The sequence below is a fragment of the Electrona antarctica genome (assembly GCF_951216825.1).
Source record: "Electrona antarctica genome assembly, chromosome: 14".
In the NCBI taxonomy this organism is placed as follows: Eukaryota; Metazoa; Chordata; class Actinopteri; order Myctophiformes; family Myctophidae; genus Electrona; species Electrona antarctica.
The window spans coordinates 12,183,055-12,203,301 of record NC_136795.1 but is presented as its reverse complement, the minus strand read 5'-3'; the positions used below and the strand labels follow the sequence as shown (position 1 = coordinate 12,203,301).

At 45.5% G+C, this 20,247-nt stretch overlaps 1 protein-coding gene across 2 annotated transcripts in view; it reads right to left on the bottom strand.

Moving 5' to 3' along the window:
- Nucleotides 1–19,684, bottom strand: part of adcy9 (adenylate cyclase 9) — an 85,859-nt gene extending 66,175 nt beyond the window's left edge. For both annotated transcript variants that reach the window (XM_079520987.1, XM_079520988.1), the window contains exon 1: nt 16,144–19,684. In XM_079520987.1, the coding sequence (XP_079377113.1) occupies nt 16,144–17,956 (1,813 nt within the window). In that variant the 5' untranslated portion in view covers nt 17,957–19,684. The remainder of the gene's footprint in view (nt 1–16,143) is intronic.
- Nucleotides 19,685–20,247: the final 563 nt, after the last annotated feature.

Sequence of the window (20,247 nt, the reverse complement as noted above, 5' to 3'; positions counted from 1 at the left end):
GCTAGCTAGTTTCTTGGGACATTTGTGGTCGTAGTGACTACATCTGTCATTAAAAAAATATATTCTTTCAGCGATTTTCTTAGTTTTAAGGGTAACTGTTGTATAATTGCAATATTACACGAGAGGGTGTGGGTTAACGTGATTATTGCCACTTCAGTGATGCTTGCGGAACTCGACTTCGTCTCGTTCCTCACCGCATCCCTGTCGTGGCAATAATCACGTTAACCCACACCCTCTCGTGTAATATTGCTTAAGTATCCTTGGGAACCAACTGTTCCGAGCCATGTGGCCCAGAGACAGATGTACAAGTAGACCCCTGAACATGATGCTTGTTGTATGTCACAGGGACTTGCCCACAATCCAAACCTTGATGCTCAATGCCAAGAAGGGAGGCATTGGGTACCACTTTGTAAATGTTAAATAAAATGGTAAATTGTGCATTTATATAGCGCTTTTATCCAAAGCGCTTTACATAGATTGTGCACCCATTCAAACACATTCAAACGCACGTATACACCGTTGGCCGAGGAAACCATGCAAGGCCCCAACCTGCACATCAGGAGCAATTAGGGGTTCATAGTCTTGCTCAAGGACACTTTGACAGTAACTCTGGGGGAGCCCGGGATTGTACTGGGAACCTCGTGGTTCCCATCCGGCCGCTCAGATTCTTAAACATACAGAATGAAAAGTGGAACTAAGTGGAATTATAATAAGTGTCAAGCTCTCCATTTAACTCTTTTTCTGCTGTTATGCTGGTAGCATAAATGTAGTCAACCTGTGCCACCGCCTGCGTCCACATTAAGAGAATCATTTTCCTCCCCGCTGCAGCCCCATGCACACACTCACTGCACACTGTTTACCTGTCGCCAGAAACGTTTACATGTCGGGAGCGATGCGAGACAAAGTCACATCCGAACTTTGGATGGCTGATGATCACCAAGGACAGCATTCCTAGATTCCGACTTATGGAGGTTTGAAAAGCCTGCTTTGAACCAGGTAAATGGAGAGGAGTTGTAACGTCCCATAGCTGGTGGTGATGGAGGCGTTGCATAGCAACCGGATCAATGTTAACAGCTGCTCTGGGGCTCAACCACTATATACACGGAGTACATGAGGGAGGTACACCTGGCTGATAACGTCCCATAGCTGCGGCGTACGAATATATTTGAACCTCGCAGAGAAAGAATTAATGAGGCAGCAGTCACAAAAGCAAACAAGTTTGAAAACACTGACTAACGCCAGAAGGGGTGGAAACGCGTTAGTTCTTTGTGACTTGACTTTGACCACTATAGGCCTTCTGCTGATTGAACAGCCACGCCTATAGGAACCTAGGATCTACTGTTCTGTTTCCATAGCGTGAGGCAGCTTGGTGTAAAAGTACATCCACTATACTGTAGCAGCTTCACAGATGGTGACCCTCTCAGTCAGGTATCTGTGACTGGGATTCGACAAGGCTCACCTCCATTTACAACTTTCAACCTGGTATGCCTACTTTGGGCATGTGGGCAATTTGGGCATCATGTCATTTTACTCTTCTTACTTTGTTGCATCACTGAGCCTTCGCCTTGCTTCACACGCCTTGCTTCACACTGATACTTTCTGCCTGCGGGAAGATTCTAGAATGATATGTTCACGCTAGATCCACCATGCGCGCTCGTAAGTCACGTCAACAGTAAGCGTACACGATATGTCCACAGACAGATAGCCACGGTGCTGGTATCAGCTAGCCTCTCACATGAACCTGGCCTAGGGGGCTGTCTCTGTCTCTATTAGAGGACTTCTCAGGGTGGAGATGGTAGGACAGCTGTTATGGTGATTGAGATGTCTGCAGGGCGGCTCGTAAAGATTGAAGGGGAACATAATAATAGGACAAAATCCAATATCGTATTAAGCGGAAGGAAAGCCTGCTTGGCTAAACAGAGCCATAATTTACCACAACCTGCTCTTTTTTTGCTCGTAATCCCTAAACTCATTACACGAGGCACATAATATAGTGTGCGGCCTTTTAATGTTTGATGGGGCAGATCTTTGTTATCAAAATATCCTTTCAGTGCAACCCCCCCTCCTCCCCTCTCCACCCGAAGGGATTACAGGTAGTCTGCTCCCACTGAGGATTGGAAAACTGTGACACAGCAGAATAGGCCAAATTACTGCAGCTACGCGAGTCCAGCTCATCATCGTGGATCTGTAGTAACCTTGCCATGATGTCCTCACCTTTGCAGAGTGCAACTCTGCAGTCCGGTTCTCTTTGATGCTGCCAACAAAACCGCTGTGTCAAATACCAACATTGCATTCGCCGTAGGATACAGTGTCACACACTGCAGGCATGCAGTGTTGTGTACAGAACTGATTCCCAAACTTTTTAGCTCGTGACCCAAAAGAGAGATTAGATATTTGCCCGGGACCCAAACTAATGAAAATAGCAGATCTATGAGCTTGTAGATCAGCTATTTTCACTACTTCTTAATTATTGTTATTATTATTTATGGAATGACTTAGATTTGTTTGTTTGGTTGTTTTAAAAATGTATAAAATTCGAGTCGTGACCCATAGAAATTGGTCCTGCCCTGACAAATAGGTTCCGACCCAAAAGTGGCGTACACTACAGGATGCTATGTGCGTAACCACTTGAACCTATTGAAGTGGTTATTTTTGGCGAAGAGATTTTGTGTAGACTAGGGACAAGAAGAGAACACCAAGTACAGAGTATACCCTGGATCAATATACCAAGCATAGAGGGTTTAGTTGTTAAAATAACACAATATAGCGGTGCACACATAGTGGCTTAACATTCTGACAGTCCCCTCTGGCTCTCCATGCCCCTCCGCCCCCAACTAAGATTAAATGGAAGCTGCGGGCCACAGTATACTGTGTAATAGTATTCCAGGGACCAATTTACCCTTTTTGTAAAAAAAAAAAAAAAAAAAAAAAAAGGAAAAGAAAAGGAAAATCATTGCAGCAACTGCACCTAGTAAGAGAAATCTATGAAAATCTGGGAACTAAATCGTTACCAAGAAATTTCTTCGCCAATGTGTTTCTAAAGGTGTCTAATAACATGTACTAAAAGTTTGAAATTCAACTCCCATGGGAAATTGAGTTATTAGCGTAATATGTGACCATACCCTTAACTCTTAGCCTGCCGCCATTAATTAATCCCTCGATTGCGTATTGCCATGGTTTAATCACGCGTGACACTTACTTTGAAGAGCCAAATATCCGTATCGCATTTTACTATGAAACCATTCCGTGTGTGTTGACGAAGCTGTGTGCTCGTTCTCTCGGTCGGTGGTGGAAAAAGTGGACCGCGAGTATCACAGCGCCTGCTACAGGCCGTTGAAAACGCTTGTCTGGGACAAAGCGTCCTCTGCAATGTCGCTTCTGTGAGATAAAGCCGTCTGAAACCAGAGCCGGCAATGTAAGTGGATGCGCGCGCATTTTCAAAATGGCCGCGCCCATTGTGTCAGAAGCATAACAAAGCGAACGGACGGTAGATTTCGATACGATCGTATTAAAACATGCATTAATGAATACATCGCTGTTAAAACGGCTTTTCCGTTTGTGGCAGGCTACAAGATTCTACGTTTTAAAATTCCTATGTTCCTGGCGGGTAAACGATTAACATCCTATATAAGGCAAAAAAGTCCAAATTTCATCATTCTTTAAGTAACATGTGACATATGAAACTAGGGTGTTTGCATGTTTCTGAATCCATTCCAAGCATTAGTTTTGCACAAAAAACACTCCTTGGGAGGAACATGGCCACACAAACGTGATGAGGTCAGCTGATGAAATTTGGACTTTTTTGCCTTATATAGGATGTTATGGGTATGGTCACATATTATGCTAATTCTCAATTTCCCACGGGAGTTGAATTTCAAACTTTTAGTACATGTTATTAGACACCTTTAGAAACACATTGGCGAAGAAATTTCTTGGTAACGATTTAGTTCCCAGATTGGTCAAATACCTGATAAAATGCCCTTACTAACCAGCAGCTTTAATAACAATAGTTTTCTCGCTCGCTTTCCCTCTCATTCACCTACAGTACAACCCCCACCAACTGTGCCTCAACACCACCACCATTCAAAGCATTCACCTTTACTATCGACTCCCCAGTCTTCTGATACTGTGCCTCAACACCACCACCATTCAAAGCATTCCCCTTTACTACCGACTCCCCAGTCTTCTGATACTGTATGCATACTGATTTATTGTGTTGGCAGAGTCGAGGCAGATATTATGTCTGGTGTTTGTCTGTCTGTCTGTCTGGGGTGTGTACAGTTGTGGACAAAAAAAGCCAGCTCATCTCCGTGCAAAGCTTGCAAACACACACAGCAATGCGCCCACCTGCCCCACAGATTATACCTTTAAGTGGCTATACACTCCACACAGTAAAATCTTCTGTGTTCAATTTATCCATCCGAGAGTGTACAAATACAACCAAATGGATCCGAGTCCATTTTTACAAACACAATCTAAATTTGTACATTTCTCAATAGAAAGAGTAGGGAGACCATCTCCAGCGACCGCAGATGCACTGTAGTATAGTATGTAATAGAGTATAAACATTATCTCTACTATTACAGACATTAAACTATATACAGGCCATCGATATTGTCCTTTTCTTTTTGCTGAGGTTTGCGTGATCTGCGCAAAAGGACAGTTAACCCATTTTGGGCGGGAACCCCTTTTGGTGTTTTAAACATTATGTTATAATTTAGCTATTGAAAAATAGCCACCGAGTGGCGCGCTATGAGCTTTGTAGGTCTGCTATTTTTGAAAAATCGTGAAAATATTTATTTCAGAAAACTGGAGGATTTAGAAGGACTTTTTAAAATGTTGAGGTCAGGCCTAAATGGGTCAAATGATAAGGGACAATATCGGTGGCACCCAACTGTAAGGTTATTGCAGCTTTAAACTCGCACTCAGGATTTTACACACTGCCTTTCTCCCCCAAATAGCCCAGTGTGATTCAAGTTTCACTACAGTTTCAGACAACAACACTGCTGTCCTCACATGCCCAACAGAGCTGAAGCCAGCCGGGCATGCAGAGCTACTCTCTGCCTCTAGGTCTCCATCACTCATCCCCCCATCACTGTCTCATTGAGGCAACCTCCAGACCAGCCTCAAGGTCAGCACGTAGCGCTATCAACAAACCGGCAAAGAGCGATGCTGCCGGCTTTTAACGTCCACACAATTAACAAAAATCAGACCCGTCTCTGGTGAGTGGTACTGTACTGTACTGTACTGTACTGTACTGTACTGTACTGTACTGTACAAGCCCTCCTCCCTGGCCCGTGTGTGTCTGACTCTGTGTATGTGTTTTAGGCTGCGCAACAGTGACACTTGGTGGTGAACAAACGCTATAATGCTATTTTCATGCTCGGACCCAGGGACCCAGCCACACACATAGCTGTCTATAGGAGTGGTTGCACCACTCAAAAAGTATAAACAACCATGATATTAAATGGCATATAAAACATAAAGTATACACACATAAGTAACGCAAGCAATGCAAGATAATAATAAAGAAAGAAAGAACCCACCCCACCCCCATCCCAGGACCAACAAACAACATACATAAAGTATGCATTTCTCTTGTACATATAGTCAAAGACTATTTAAAAAAAATCATATATCTTTAAGCTCATTCTCCCTCGATGGCTCGATCCATGCAATCGTGCCGTTCTAGATTGCTGAAGTTTCCACCTAGCAGCAAGCCTCAGGCAAGCTCTGACTGACAGTACAGTACATGTCCCCACTGATTAGTACTGCTGCTGGATTTGGAGGTATGAGTGATTATGTGTGTGTGTACTGTGTACAGTAAAAGTGCAAAGTACCTCGGCTCCCCACCACGTGGAGTCTAGAGATTTGAATCCACCATGGTGGATTGAGCACAATTGGTCGTGTATGGGGGAGGGAAGGGGGAGGCAGGGAGAGGGATCTTTGTTGCTGTGCTAGCGACTCTTGTGGGCTGGGGTGGTCCCTGTCAGTGGGGCGGGGGATAGAATGGACAGTCACTGGCAGTATACCTGCTAGTATAAAATGGTACAAAGGCAATGGCAACACAGAAATGTATGGGGGGGGTTAATTGGCGGCATGATGACTAAATTGGGAGAAGAAAGTGAAATTAAATAAAGATTAAAAATAATAATAAAGTAATGCTAATGCTGGGTTTGTAAAGTAACAGCAGGGCTGAAGTGAAGTAACCCAGGTGGTTCATCATCGTTCATTTGTGGCTGAAAAGTTCTACTGCGCATTCCAGTCAATCCTAGTGTAACTAATCAATTATTCTAGACAAATTAATAACGTGGACCAGAATACAAATGATCTTACTCGGGTCATTTTATTGCACGCACATCCCCTCAGGCTTGGCTTTGATGGCGTACCCAAACACAAAGCGAGAAAGAAATCTTTCTATTCTACCATCATGAATTACACAGCCCTGACAGCCTCATTATAGGCAATCAATATCATTTTGATGATGAAAATGACTGGCGGGCAGATGATGTGCTTGGGCAGTGAGAACACAGGGCTGGGTGTGGAAGATATTATGGCAGGGAATTACTGACATTAATCACTTGAGCCAAGAAGATTACCTGGACACGCTTAATTAGAACTCTCTCTGTCTCCACAGGGGGAGCAGATGGTGACACAGCACTAGCATAGCTGAGATCAGGAGTAAAGTTGGAAAAGGTCAGATCATGTTTGTCTTAAAACCCAATCTGACAGCACACACCTACAGGAAAATGCGCTATTGATGATGGCTATTAATTACAGTTTGGAGATATTAAATAGCGGTCATGACTGAGCCCAAATGAATGAGCAATTCAAATTCCGCTGTCCCGTTTTGCAGTATTGTCTGGTTTATTTGACAGCAGATGGTGGACAGAATAGATGCAGAGCTTACAGGAAGCTTACCAAACCAAAAGAAACAATGATATCACTGGGATCGCATTCCGAACATTTTGATGAACGATAGAAACACTGAGAGCCAATCGAAATTCATCACCATTTACAGGGTGTCAGTGTCAGTGCGTGGCTCATCTTTGAACGAGACTCACGCGAGTGCACCCTACCCTCGATTTCCCTATTTAAGAATCTTGTATCTACAATAGGCCTTAGTGCCACTTTAATAGTTTTTCTACTAGTCCTCGGCTTGACAACTTTGTATGCAGCCTGTGTCCTTGTAGATGTGGTGGGTGTGTCAGTTTAATAATTATCCTCATTGCAAAAGCAGCTTGTTCATTTTGACTGTAATACACGCCTACTCTGTCCTCATACCTGACGAAGACCCACAAGCGTCGAAACGTTGTTATTAATAAAGAGCATGGGAGCTTAATAATCGGTAGGCGGACTTCCTTCCTTCTAACCTGTACGTATTTCTGTTCAGCACCCGTAGAATATTTTGAGAATGTGCGTCCCTTTTGGATTATAATTTTAACGCAAGTGTTGTCATCACTCAGATGCTATCAGTGTGGACACTCACACTGACATTGTTATCCTTATGGTTATCATTCTGGTGTGGAGGGTTGAGTTTAAGCTTTACTCAAATTCAACTGGGGGAGGAGTTATGTCTCTCACCCAGACCCCAAGCCAAGCTTCATCTAGCACTTGCACCCAGCTTTGTTGTGGGGTATTTAGGACCATTCAATCAGAGCGCCCAGCGATTTGCAGCAACGGAGCACATTTCAAGGTGCACCAGGCGCCATCTTGGATGTAGCTGAAGTAGCTAGATGTAGGCGATCGACAACAACGGGAGGTATGATTAATTCTAACGCAACTAGCGGCGGGACCGCAATGGGCCTTCAAAAACATAATCTTTGGTTAGAATTGGACGGATTGATTTAGATCAAGAGTTATTCACGTTTTAAGATTTTCGGTCACATCCACTAAAACGGGGGGGAACATTTTGGATGACGCTCAGGGTGTTAACATGTAACTGCATATGCAGGTATTGTAGTTTGTTTCTCTTTTATCTTTGGTGTCTTTTTTTCTATTGTACTGGGGTATTGTATTAAATATGTATTATTATTATTATTATTATTATTATTATCATTATTAGTATTATTATTAGTATTATTATTATATGGGGGGTATGTATTTTCTATTGCACTATTTTGTCATTGTCACTTGCAAGTGCATGTTATTGTTGCTATTCTGAGCTAAAAATAATAATCAAAGAAAGTATTTTTTGAAAAGGGTAAGTTTTCCTTGGCTGGCACTCTGCAGTGACTGTCATCAGCAGATAAACAGTGGCATGCTGTCAGCTCTCCTTCAGTGGGGTAATATTGTGCAGGTGCCATCGCTCTGCATTAGGCACCAAGAAGGGACACCGCCAGGCAAATAGAACTTCCAGTCAGATGAAGCGGTATCCGGAGAACTCGCCAGCTTTCTGACTCGCCGCGTTTTAGTGCATTTTTGTTTTACTTCAGCTTCATTTAAATTGCATTGAATTGAGAGGGAGAGAGGATAGTTGTTTAGAGTTAACACTAGATGTTAACTTTGATTGCACCAAATAATTTGATCACTTTGGAAATTAACTATAACATCTGTGAGTTTGACATACTACACTGATGAAGACAGCATAACGCTGTCCAGTTGCAAAGAGGTGGGGATGAAAGGGCCTGGTGGGGGAGATTGTTCAGAGGTACTTCATATAATGATGTGATCTCAGCATGGTCTATGGCAGGGTTGTGTTGTGGTCTGAGTTGGTTGCCCTTGAAGCTAAATGCAATGTTGAGTAGGGCTGGGTAACATATCAATATAATAGCGATATTGTGATATGAGAAATCGAGTGGCATTTTGGATATTGTGTGGTCAATATTAAACACATTTTGTTTCTTTCAGAATAGCGATGTAGAGTGCCCAGCCGATTTCGCAGAAAATAAATGTAAAGAAAAAGCAAAAAAGACGTCCCCAGACGTCTTGGACACCACAGGGGGTTATTATAAAGACGTCTGGAGACGTCTGGAGAGTGTTCAGCCTAATATTTTATACGTTAATTTTCTTTTTTAAAGAGTAGCAAAATGCGACACATTGTGAGCTTGTGGATTGTCTATTTCCGCTATTTTGGAATGATTTGAAAATTTCTAAAGAAACGTTATATTATCAGTATCACCACAATACCCATATCGAGGTACAAATACAAATACAAAATGTGATATGATATATTGTCCATATGCCCAGCCCTATGTCAAAGTGCCTATAAAATGTATGACGACTTTTCTTTCATCCCCTTGGATGTAGCATAGCATAAACATCTCCGTGCACGAGAATGCTTTATTCTCCCGGTCCACGGGGAATAAACCAAACAGTGGTCTTCAAGGGACAGGAAGGTGACCGACCACACACACTGGTAGCCAAAGTGCCAATATTCGATTATAGGACGCAGAGTAAAGAAACCAACGTTTTGGCAGGTTTGCCTTCCTCAGCAAAGAAGAGATTACATATTTGGGCTGTATTCTTGACAACAAACTGTCAGGTGAAAGCATGGCAACAAAGGCGATGAAAAAGGTAAATCAAAGAACAAGATTCCTGGGCAGAATGTCCTCTTTTGTCAACAAAGGTGCTGTCAAGACTCTTGCGGGTGCTCTAATTCAGCCCTCCTTTGACTATGCTTCCCCACCTCCTGGTTCTCCAGCATCCCAGTGTTACTTAGTTAAGACTAAGCTTCAGACCTCCCAAAACAAACTAATTCGACTACTTCTTGGCCTGGGGCCCATGACCCACCTCTTACCGACCCATTTATTTTGCTAGTCTAAACTGGCTTAGGGTAGAAGACACAGTTAAGCACTTGAAAATGGGCCTGACCTTATAAATTGTAAATGCAACCTTGCCCTCAATGCCCTCAGTGCCCGCATACCTCAAAAACGTGAGCAACACCCACAGCCACAATACTACTACTATGTTGCTGTTTATACATTCTGTCTAAGAAACTATTCATAAACTATTCATAAACTATTCATTCAATCAATCAATCAATCAAACAATCAATCAATGAGGAAGGCAGTTACGTCAAACAAACATCTCTTCTTAGCCACTGGCCTCAGGTCAGCACTGAGAATCTTGCACCTGATACTCTCATCTGACCCCTTGTGGCTGCCTGCCATTTGAGCTGCCGTCACAGTGACCCCACATATAGCTAATAATTATATCAGGCAGCTATAGCAGAATATAAACCTGTAGGATACTATTTGTGCCCCATGGGGGATTAGGTTTTGAAAACGAAACCTTGAATCCAAGCTCAGACAGAAAAGATGTTAGCGTTCCAAAAACAAGCGAAAGTGAGACATCAAACTAGCTCAAATCAACATCAAGGATGGAGATGGCAAGGATATAGCTGTTAGAGTCAAAGCGATTTACTCCAGGAGGAGCCGGGCAGCCATAAGGTCAGCTACTGCCAGAATCCTTACACTGCTCAGGTGATTTACACTGGCTGGGCCAGACACTGGAGGGATCTTTCACAGTGCCAGAGCACACAACTCTCTCCTGGCAGTCAGCTCTCTCACTGGTACAGCAAATCCAACATCATAAATCTATGAAAGGATGGGTGTTAACTTAAGGTACATAAGCACATTTTATCCTTGAAGGAAAAAATGAGGAGCTACTGTAAAAGTTGGCACTCATGAATCTGAGGGGGAGGAGGAATGCCAGCCCCAAAATCACTCTGGCTGGCTAGCAAGCAAAGGAAACTTTCCCCGTTTCATTCGTCAACTGCTGGCATCCTAACGGCACGTGGAGAGGGTAAGCTGATTGCTGAAACACTAAAGCCTCTGGAGCCGGTGTTGTTATGCACCGTTAACTGTACCGTTAAGTGTAACATGAGTCACAGTCAACAGAAGAATGATGAATATACAACGACTTGTCAGGGACTTAGTTAAAACACAGTCCCACGTTAAGCAGGACATGCCATTTGCTTACTCCATTGTGTGTCTGTTTCGACATCATAGATAGAATACGAGAGATAGGAAGCAAAATAATTGCTACACAATTTAACAACTAATTGACGAAAGTGCTGTCCAGTGTCCACAAAGGCTGTCCTCACAACCGGTCTGCTGGCCCCTTCTTTTCAGTGGCTGGAGCAATTGATCTGAATTTGCATACGGGCATTGATCATTAGCATATGCACCTTTTTTCACTCTCCCAAAATGTACACTGTTTATTAGTGTTTTTATATCCATTTTATACTCCTCTGTTCAGGCTATGGGATGGCTATGGGACTTATCGTCGCCATGGTTACAGCCCCCCAAGCTATGGGATGAAATTCATCAAACTGCGTGGCGCAGACTGTTACAGTCTCACTGCACATCCGCACTGTTGTGACTAAACAGTTTGACGTTTCAATGTTGTGTCTGACTAAACTTTAGTCAGACACAACATTGAAAACGTCATGGCACAAACAAGCACAGAGATTCAGGTTGTGCACTATGGATATCATTTTCCATAGCACTCACACGGCGGGTGTGTGTTCGCGATTGATCGCGTGTGTCTTGTAGGAACTGTTTAGGAGAGTGTGTGTTCACCAACGGGTCGCGTGCACGTGTGTGTGTCTCGCCGGGTCCGGGGAACACTCTGAGGCGCCTTACACACTATTGAAACAAAATCACTCTCTCTGTTCCGGGGGGAGAGGGGGGGCAGCTCTGCTCCATGGGGGGATTGTAGAACACAGCCATGGAGCAGAGCTGCTCTGTGAAACCCAGCAGGAGTATAGGACACAGAGAGAGCTAGGGGTCAGACAGAGAGGGAGTATAGGACACAGAGAGAGCTAGGGGTCAGACAGAGAGGGAGTATAGGACACAGAGAGTGCTAGGGGTCAGACAGAGAGGGAGTATAGGACACAGAGAGTGCTAGGGGTCAGACAGAGAGGGAGTATAGGACACAGAGAGAGCTAGGGGTCAGACAGAGAGGGAGTATAGGACACAGAGAGAGCTAGGGGTCAGACAGAGAGGGAGTATAGGACACAGAGAGTGCTAGGGGTCAGACAGAGAGGGAGTATAGGACACAGAGAGTGCTAGGGGTCAGACAGAGAGGGAGTATAGGACACAGAGAGAGCTAGGGGTCAGACAGAGAGGGAGTATAGGACACAGAGAGAGCTAGGGGTCAGACAGAGAGGGAGTATAGGACACAGAGAGTGCTAGGGGTCAGACAGAGAGGGAGTATAGGACACAGAGAGAGCTAGGGGTCAGACAGAGAGGGAGTATAGGACACAGAGAGAGCTAGGGGTCAGACAGAGAGGGAGTATAGGACACAGAGAGAGCTAGGGGTCAGACAGAGAGGGAGTATAGGACACAGAGAGAGCTAGGGGTCAGACAGAGAGGGAGTATAGGACACAGAGAGAGCTAGGGGTCAGACAGAGAGGGAGTATAGGACACAGAGAGAGCTAGGGGTCAGACAGAGAGGGAGTATAGGACACAGAGAGAGCTAGGGGTCAGACAGAGAGGGAGTATAGGACACAGAGAGAGCTAGGGGTCAGACAGAGAGGGAGTATAGGACACAGAGAGTGCTAGAGGTCAGACAGAGAGGGAGCAGAGGAAACAGAGAGAGCTAGGGGTCAGACAGAGAGGGAGTATAGGACACAGAGAGTGCTAGGGGTCAGACAGAGAGGGAACAGAGAACACAGAGAGAGCTAGGGGTCAGACAGAGAGGGAGTATAGGACACAGAGAGAGCTAGGGGTCAGACAGAGAGGGAGTATAGGACACAGAGAGAGCTAGGGGTCAGACAGAGAGGGAGTATAGGACACAGAGAGAGCTAGGGGTCAGACAGAGATGGAGTATAGGACACAGAGAGAGATAGGGGTCAGACAGAGAGGGAGCAGAGGAAACAGAGAGAGCTAGGGGTCAGACAGAGAGGGAGTATAGGACACAGAGAGAGCTAAGGGTCAGACAGAGAGGGAGTATAGCACACAGAGAGAGATAGGGGTCAGACAGAGAGGGAGTATAGGACACAGAGAGAGCTAGGGGTCAGACAGAGAGGGAACAGAGAACACAGAGAGTGCTAGGGGTCAGACAGAGAGGGAGTATATTACAAGTACAAATTAATAAGGCACACTGTCAGACAGCACTCTAGGACAGGCGCCTGGAGACCGCCCGGATGACACCATTCCCTGTTAAAAAGATAGCATAACTGAGCCAAATGCCCCATAAAAGTGGACTCCACATTGTGTGTGTGTGTGTGTGTGTGTGTGTGTGTGTGTGTGTGTGTGTGTGTGTGTGTGTGTGTGTGTGTGTGTGTGTGTGTGTGTGTGTGTGTGTGTGTCTGTGTGTCTGTCTGTGTGTGTGTGTGTGTGTGTGTGTGTGTGTGTGTGTGTGTGTGAGTATGGGGAAGCTGTCTCTCTGACCAAATAATATTCTATAGCCCACTATATCTACCTGCATGTGGCAGGCCTCTCTGCACATGATGCCATGATAATATCGAGCCTGCAATTCATCACTGCCAACCCGCAGCTGCCAATTCCAGCATGTAACAGCTACATATGTTGCTGTTGTCAGGCAGAAACCTCATACTACAGTATCTCCATTTCGGGATGCACACGCAGATTAGACATACCAACGGACCGACATGTGGAAACAGCGGTTGGACATGCGGTCGAACATGCGCTGCTCCCGTAATTGCGGTTAGGGTTTGAGCCTGTGCCCCTCCATTTCAACTCAAGGTTTTTTTTTACTAAATGGTTGCCCTACTTCGTCATATTACATTATGAGCTATGACGATCCGTTTTGTGGTTAAATATGACTAAATGTTAACTACTTTGGATCCACTGGATTTTCTGAAAAGTAACCGTTTTGGACAAGGTTTCCACCCAGCACAACAAGCACAGACACTATGCTTGTTGGGAAAACACATTTCACCCCCTCTAATGTTGAATTCTTTTTTGAAGGGCGCTAGCCCCTCCTATGCCCAGCTTTCTGGGTCTGTGTGAACACTGATCACCCCATAGCGATGTTTGATTGGCTGAGCAAAGTACATTTCATTGGGTGGCTGAGCACGGAATGTGATGTCTGATGTATGAGGATAAGAGCGCCCCTCACTTCACACAAGTGTGATTGTTTTATATATGAATTGTATTTACAACATAACACCAGTGTGTGAAGCAGGTCACAAATTAATCTGTTGAAATCAAAAGAAGCCTGGTTCGCATACTTGCGCAATACCACTTGTGTTTATTGTCTCCACCAGGCCGAAGGCATGGGGAGAGAGTATGTTTTGCACTCCGTCCGTGTGTCCGTCCGTCCATCCTTCCTTCCGTCCGTCCGTCCGTTACCAGCTAATCTCCGCCACCAAACTTTGCACACACACTCCCTGGATGCCAACGACGAACCTCTGCCCCAAATATTCTTCAACGGCCTGTTATAGCGCCACCATGACGCCGATTTAGGCAAAACACATTTCTGTAGATTACTCGTACACATTGTATCCATTCATCACACAATTCGGTATACACTATCTCCATAGTCATGTGATCAACACGGATCTGCACCATTTCCTATCTTCCATCCTGATTGGCTAAGATTGGCTTCCAAAGCTCACATTTTTAGCTATAACTGCATCGATCTGTATACAACTTATGTATGCGCACTCCCTAGAGGCCATGGAAAAACATTGTCCCTGCATCCCTCCACATCTGCCGGTTAACTTATAGCGCCACCATAAGGCAGATTTCTGCAAAACACATTGCTTATGTTAGTCGCACAGATTTCATCCAAATCTCACGCAAATCGGTAGTCATGTGATCAAGAGGAGTCTGTTGGATTTCTCAGATTCTACACCGATTGGCTAACATTGCCTTCCAAAGTTTTCAGGAGTGGCCCGTTTTGTTGATGCTATGAGTGATCTGGCTCTGAACAAAATTGTTGCAAAAACAAACAAACAAACAAACATGTTTATATTACTCCTAAACATTTTGCCAAACATCTCACACAGAAGGGCACTTTTTCTAGTTATTCATCTTTCCCCACAGCACCGAGTCATATCATGCTTCTTCTATTGCATGGCGATAATGGATCAGAAGGCCTTAAGTGATAGACAGAAACATTATGCCCGCCTGCGTTTAGTTTCATCGGGGGCCAATTTGCATAAACGTCTCACATTAAAGGTGCAGTCAAGCAGTTTAGAGGCAAGACAAAGCGAGGGGAAGATAACAGCATCTGGCAGATGTCCATTAGAAGATGGCAGCTGTGTGAAGTAACACGGCAATCCCCGGGGTTCAGAGCGGGGGCAGGGGAGCAGGTCCTCGGTGAGGATCTAATTGAATGAGGGGAACAGAGGGCTGGCAGAGACTGTGCGAGGGAGAGGTGGGCGAGGTGGCGGCTGTCTGCACTTCAGCCACACAACACCAACAGCACAGAGGGCACCTCTGCAACTGACAGCTCCATCTCACCTGGTTCAAATATATATCACACTAAACCCAAGGTGCCAACTTTCACTGATACGAGTGGCGGTGGTGGTCTGGTGGACACTGGACACTACAGTAATGAAATACATTCACAAAATAAATCTGTACTTTTTTAATATTGTATTTTTGTCTAATTTCTAGCAATGGAACCCTGTAACATGATTTGACCAGGAGCATCTCTACTTTTGACTCAAGTACTTTACCGATGTCACAGCTCTATATTATGTAGTCCGACCACGGGCCAAATCACGCATATTTATGACACAACTACACGTTTCCTGCCCTGTAGAACTAACAAGAGAGCATTACAGCACATAAACTTGGACAGTGTTTTTCAAACTCTGTGCCAAAGGCAATGGGCAACGACCACACATTTTTGCCTATAATGATATGCCAAAAATAGTGATGCCAGATTGAAAGTGATTAAAATGCTTTTAGGGTAGAGAATTTGCCCGTGTTGGGTAATGTATTGATACAGTAAAATAATCCAGAGATGTTTACTTTGTATACTGTAGTTGTACACATAATGTGTGGTTACGCAAAATCCCAAGGCACACCTGGACCATTTGGGAACCGCTGAACTACGACATATATCGATGTCACAAACTGTGGTCTTATGAGAATTATGGGAGAATGAGCGCCTTGATAAAGCACATCCTTTCAGCCACTTTGAAGGAACTTCCTTGAGACATGAATGTATTATTGCCTGCCAGAGGCCCGGCTCTACTTTGCTTTATAGATCACATACCTTTGAGCTGGTCAGCCACCACGCTTTGTCCCACTCTGTCAGTGACACGTCCGTCTTCCCGTTGATAGCGGTCATCCAGGAAGTTAGCGGTGGCCTCGGAAAGGTGGACCTTCCCAACCATGCCCAGCTGCTCCATCAGGTTGGCCAGGTTGACGTCGTTGGACCAGACATCAAACTTGAAGCGTTTCATGCCGAGGATGCCACACAGCACGGTGCCTGTGTGGACCCCTACGCGCATGTTGACCATCTCTCTCTTCTCTTGGCAGAACTGTTCAATAGCCTGGATCATGCCCAGGCCCATCTCCACACAGCAGTAGGCGTGGTCTGGTCTAGGCTCAGGGCAGCCAGCCACACAGTAGTAACAGTCTCCTAGAGTACTGATCTTCTCGCAGCAAGTTAGTTCACAAAGCCGGTCAAAACGTCCAAACAGGTCATTGAGAAGCGACACTAGGGCGTGGGCAGACTTGTTGGCCGACATTTTGGTGAAGCCCACAATGTCTGCAAAGAGTATGCTGACTGGCTCCATGCGTTTCATGTTGAACGGTCTGAAAATGATCTGACCTCGAGGAATGGAGGTCTTCTTGCGCTTGTTGCTTTTGGGGCTGGAGAAGGCCGCCGCCGCACCGCCACTGGAGTATCGTTTACCGGAGCTGACGCCTATATCCTCGTCGCTCTGCTTCATCAGTTCGTCGGCCACGAGCCTGGGCATGACCGAGTGGATCATCCGCTCCTTCAGGGCTTTCTCCACCTCCAGGTCTTTGCCATGCATAATGGCTTGTCCCACCTTGAGGAAGGTGCTCCGTAACCGCACTTCAGACATGATGAACATATGAATGCCGATGGCATGGGCGCAGAGGTGAAGCAGGGCTTTGGCCGGCCCGAGCCAACTAAGGGTGTTCCAGTCTGATGGAGATGGCAAACTCCACCCTGCACCCACCTGCGTCAGGTGCAGCCAGCCCAGACCCTCGAAGAGGACAGAGTAGAGGAGGCCCAGTAAGACGGAGGCATAGAGACGAAGGTGGAGAACGCTGTATAGTAACAGGAGAACCTCCATGCTGAGTGAGAATGTCCCTACGGGAGAAAGGCAGGGGGCCCACGGCCTATCAGCCACAATTTTGTCATAAGACAGGTTGGCCACGAGGCCTGTGCCACTGGCGTCATCCACGTCAAACTCTAGGGAAGAAGCCTCAGAGTCCCTAAACCCCGATGTCTGCATCTGGGGGGCCAGGGTCAGAGTGAAGGTCACCAGGATAAGCAGCAGTGAGGCCTGGTTGTAGCAGCGGGAGTAGAGCTTTGTGAAGGTCAGGAGGAAAAGGAGGAGGCAGAAGAGGAGAAAGGAAGCGGTGGGAAGGAGGAAAGCCGTCTTGTCACAACGGGAGGGGTTGATGGCAAAGTACAGGCCCCAGAGGAGGCCCGCCACCGCCAGGTAGAATAGGACGTAGCGAAACCTCCTCTGGGTCTGGGGGAAGCACCTCTCCCGGCACGCCTCCTCTAGGATAGACGAGTCAAATTTGGGGTCCCAGAAATGGCCGGCCGACCTCTCAAAGAGCTGAGGCATCTTCCTCTGGGAGCGCAGGCTCTTCCCCACCGGCCTCCTCACACCAGACTCTCCGGAGCTACAGCTGGAGGAGATGCTATATTTGCAGTGTTTGGACACCCCCATGAATCCCCCACCGATTGAACCCAGCGCTCCGGTTCCGTGCTTGTGTTTCACACCACCACTGATCTTCACGGAGATGTTCCCATCTCCACTGGAGTCACAGCTTGCCTCTGTGTTGTGAGGCAGCAGCTGCTGATGTTGGGGAGATGCCATCTTGCTATCAGAGACTAAAGACTATGAAAACGATTTTAGAAGCAAAGCAGGCAGAAAACAAAGGCAACTTTATGAATCCACAGTATGCCTGTGAATTAAATAGAAGAAAGCAAAATAAAACAAAAGCTAGATAAAATAAAATAAAAGTTCCTTCAGGGAATTTTTGCTTAATTAGTTGTAGTACTAGTAGCAATTAAGCCATTGATTTTAAGCTGTTCCTTATATCCTCTCTACCTTTCTGACTGTATTGACACATTTCAGTTCACCCCCCTGACAGGTCAACTGTCGCCCAAGTCCCTTCATTCTCTATTTGAGCTCTTTGGGTTGGACAAGTCACACAATTAGGCTGTAATATAGGCCTACTTGGCTGTAGAGAAAAAGTAGAGAAAATAAAAATGAAATTATTCTGAAGGTTTACATTTTCAAAGCAGCTTCCAAATGTTATCTATATTGGCCATTGAGATATTTTGCTGATAGTAAAGAGCTAAATTGACATCAAAGTAGCCTAGTAACTAACTACACAGATGCCTCCTGAACGTCACATGTGCGCACTTTGTTTACTGGCGGAACTTCGGAAGGTAACTTCATCATTTATGTCTTCACAAATAATAATGATAATAACAATCACCACAAAGTCATGTTTGTATTGCCGAAGTAGGCTAGAATAAGCTATGGACCGATTGCGTGGCACTGTGGCAGCAGTTCAAGGACTCAAGGCGGCAAGTGTTAATCATTAAGGCGCAAATGAAGTGGAACAACGTGTGAGCGAGGAGGACGCAGACAGCCTGTCAGCAGAAAGCCCGTTCTTGTGTCCCTCTGCTCTGCTTGTTGCTACAGGCCTCATGGTTAATATTCCCATGAATGGAGCCCCGTCTTTTCCTGTCTTCCTACGGAACGAATCTCCACCGCGGTGACTGCACAACATGCGGGGGACACGCACGCACGCGCGTCCATAGCCTGTTTAATAAAGGACGCCGAAGCATGAGCCACGCGCGCGCACAGATGCCATTAAAAACGGTTAATTAATCACACGTGTGCCACGCAGTGCCCGAGGTGATCCGACAACTGGCATTTAATGATATTGCTTTGATGCAAATGTGGTCGAATTTAGAGGAGTTAATCTCTTTCGGGATATTCCCTATATAGGCTACTAAACTGTATTTGAAAAGATTTTAAAAAAATAAAAAATGATGTGCATATTTCATCCCCGAATGAACAGGCAGGAAAATTCCTGTCCGGATAAAGTCTCTTTGAATCCTTGCTTTGTGGAAAGTTTGATCAATATCCTTTAATTCCTCTCATTCAATTGAAAGCCAAGCTAATTAAAAGCTCTCCTCTCCTTCACGTCTCCCCCTGATCTGGACGCAAAGTCCACACTCAAAAGTGACGCCTCGATTCAGCGACTTTGATTCAATTCATTGCATCCTATGATGACGATTCCAAATATTGTTATTCCAGACGGATTGACTGGATTAGGATACAGAATAGCAATAGTCCAATTATTCCACTAATAGTCTCCAGTGTTTCCCATCATCTCCGTTCGTTGGTAGCGTCGGCGTCGACACACTGACTGGCATGGATTCAGCGCTGGCACCCCACGCTCCGCTGCCACCATCTTCTGAGCGCTGTCAAAATGTGTCGTCCTCCTCCTGTCTCATGGCATATGTGTGCGGCTGTGCGCTCACTGACTGTGCTGCAGCCTGCAGGGTGTGTGCATAGTGTATGAGTGCGTGCGTGCGTGCGTGTATGTAATGTGATGTGTGGTGGCAAGCGCTAAGGAAAGGTTGACTCTACTGTCTGACAGGACTCATGAGGGGAGGGTACCGGTGGAGAGGCGTGCACGTACTGGGAGAAATGAAAGACACTGAATGGTGGGGCGAGCACGTATGGCCTTTCAGAGGATTGATGGAGGGAGGGAAGGAAGGAAGGTGTGGGAGTGGAGTGGGTGTCCTTCCATCCCCTTTCATCCTCACCAGAGATGGTGGAAGTAGCCGCCTACTTTTTAATATTATTTTTGAGGGGCGCTAGCCCCGCCTATACACAGGTTTAATGTTTGTCTTTAGTTCATTGTTTGTTTTGTAAACGCATTGACAATGAAGGGAAAATGTACGTCATAATGTGTAATTTACGTCATATTGTCTCTTTATTGTTAATGGCGTTTAATGTTTGTGTCAGGGTAGCACCGTGGCACGTTTTACGTCACCATTACACTTTATCAATAATAATAATTTACGCACGCACGCACACACACACACACACACACACACACTCTGGCTAAGCAATTAAGAGTC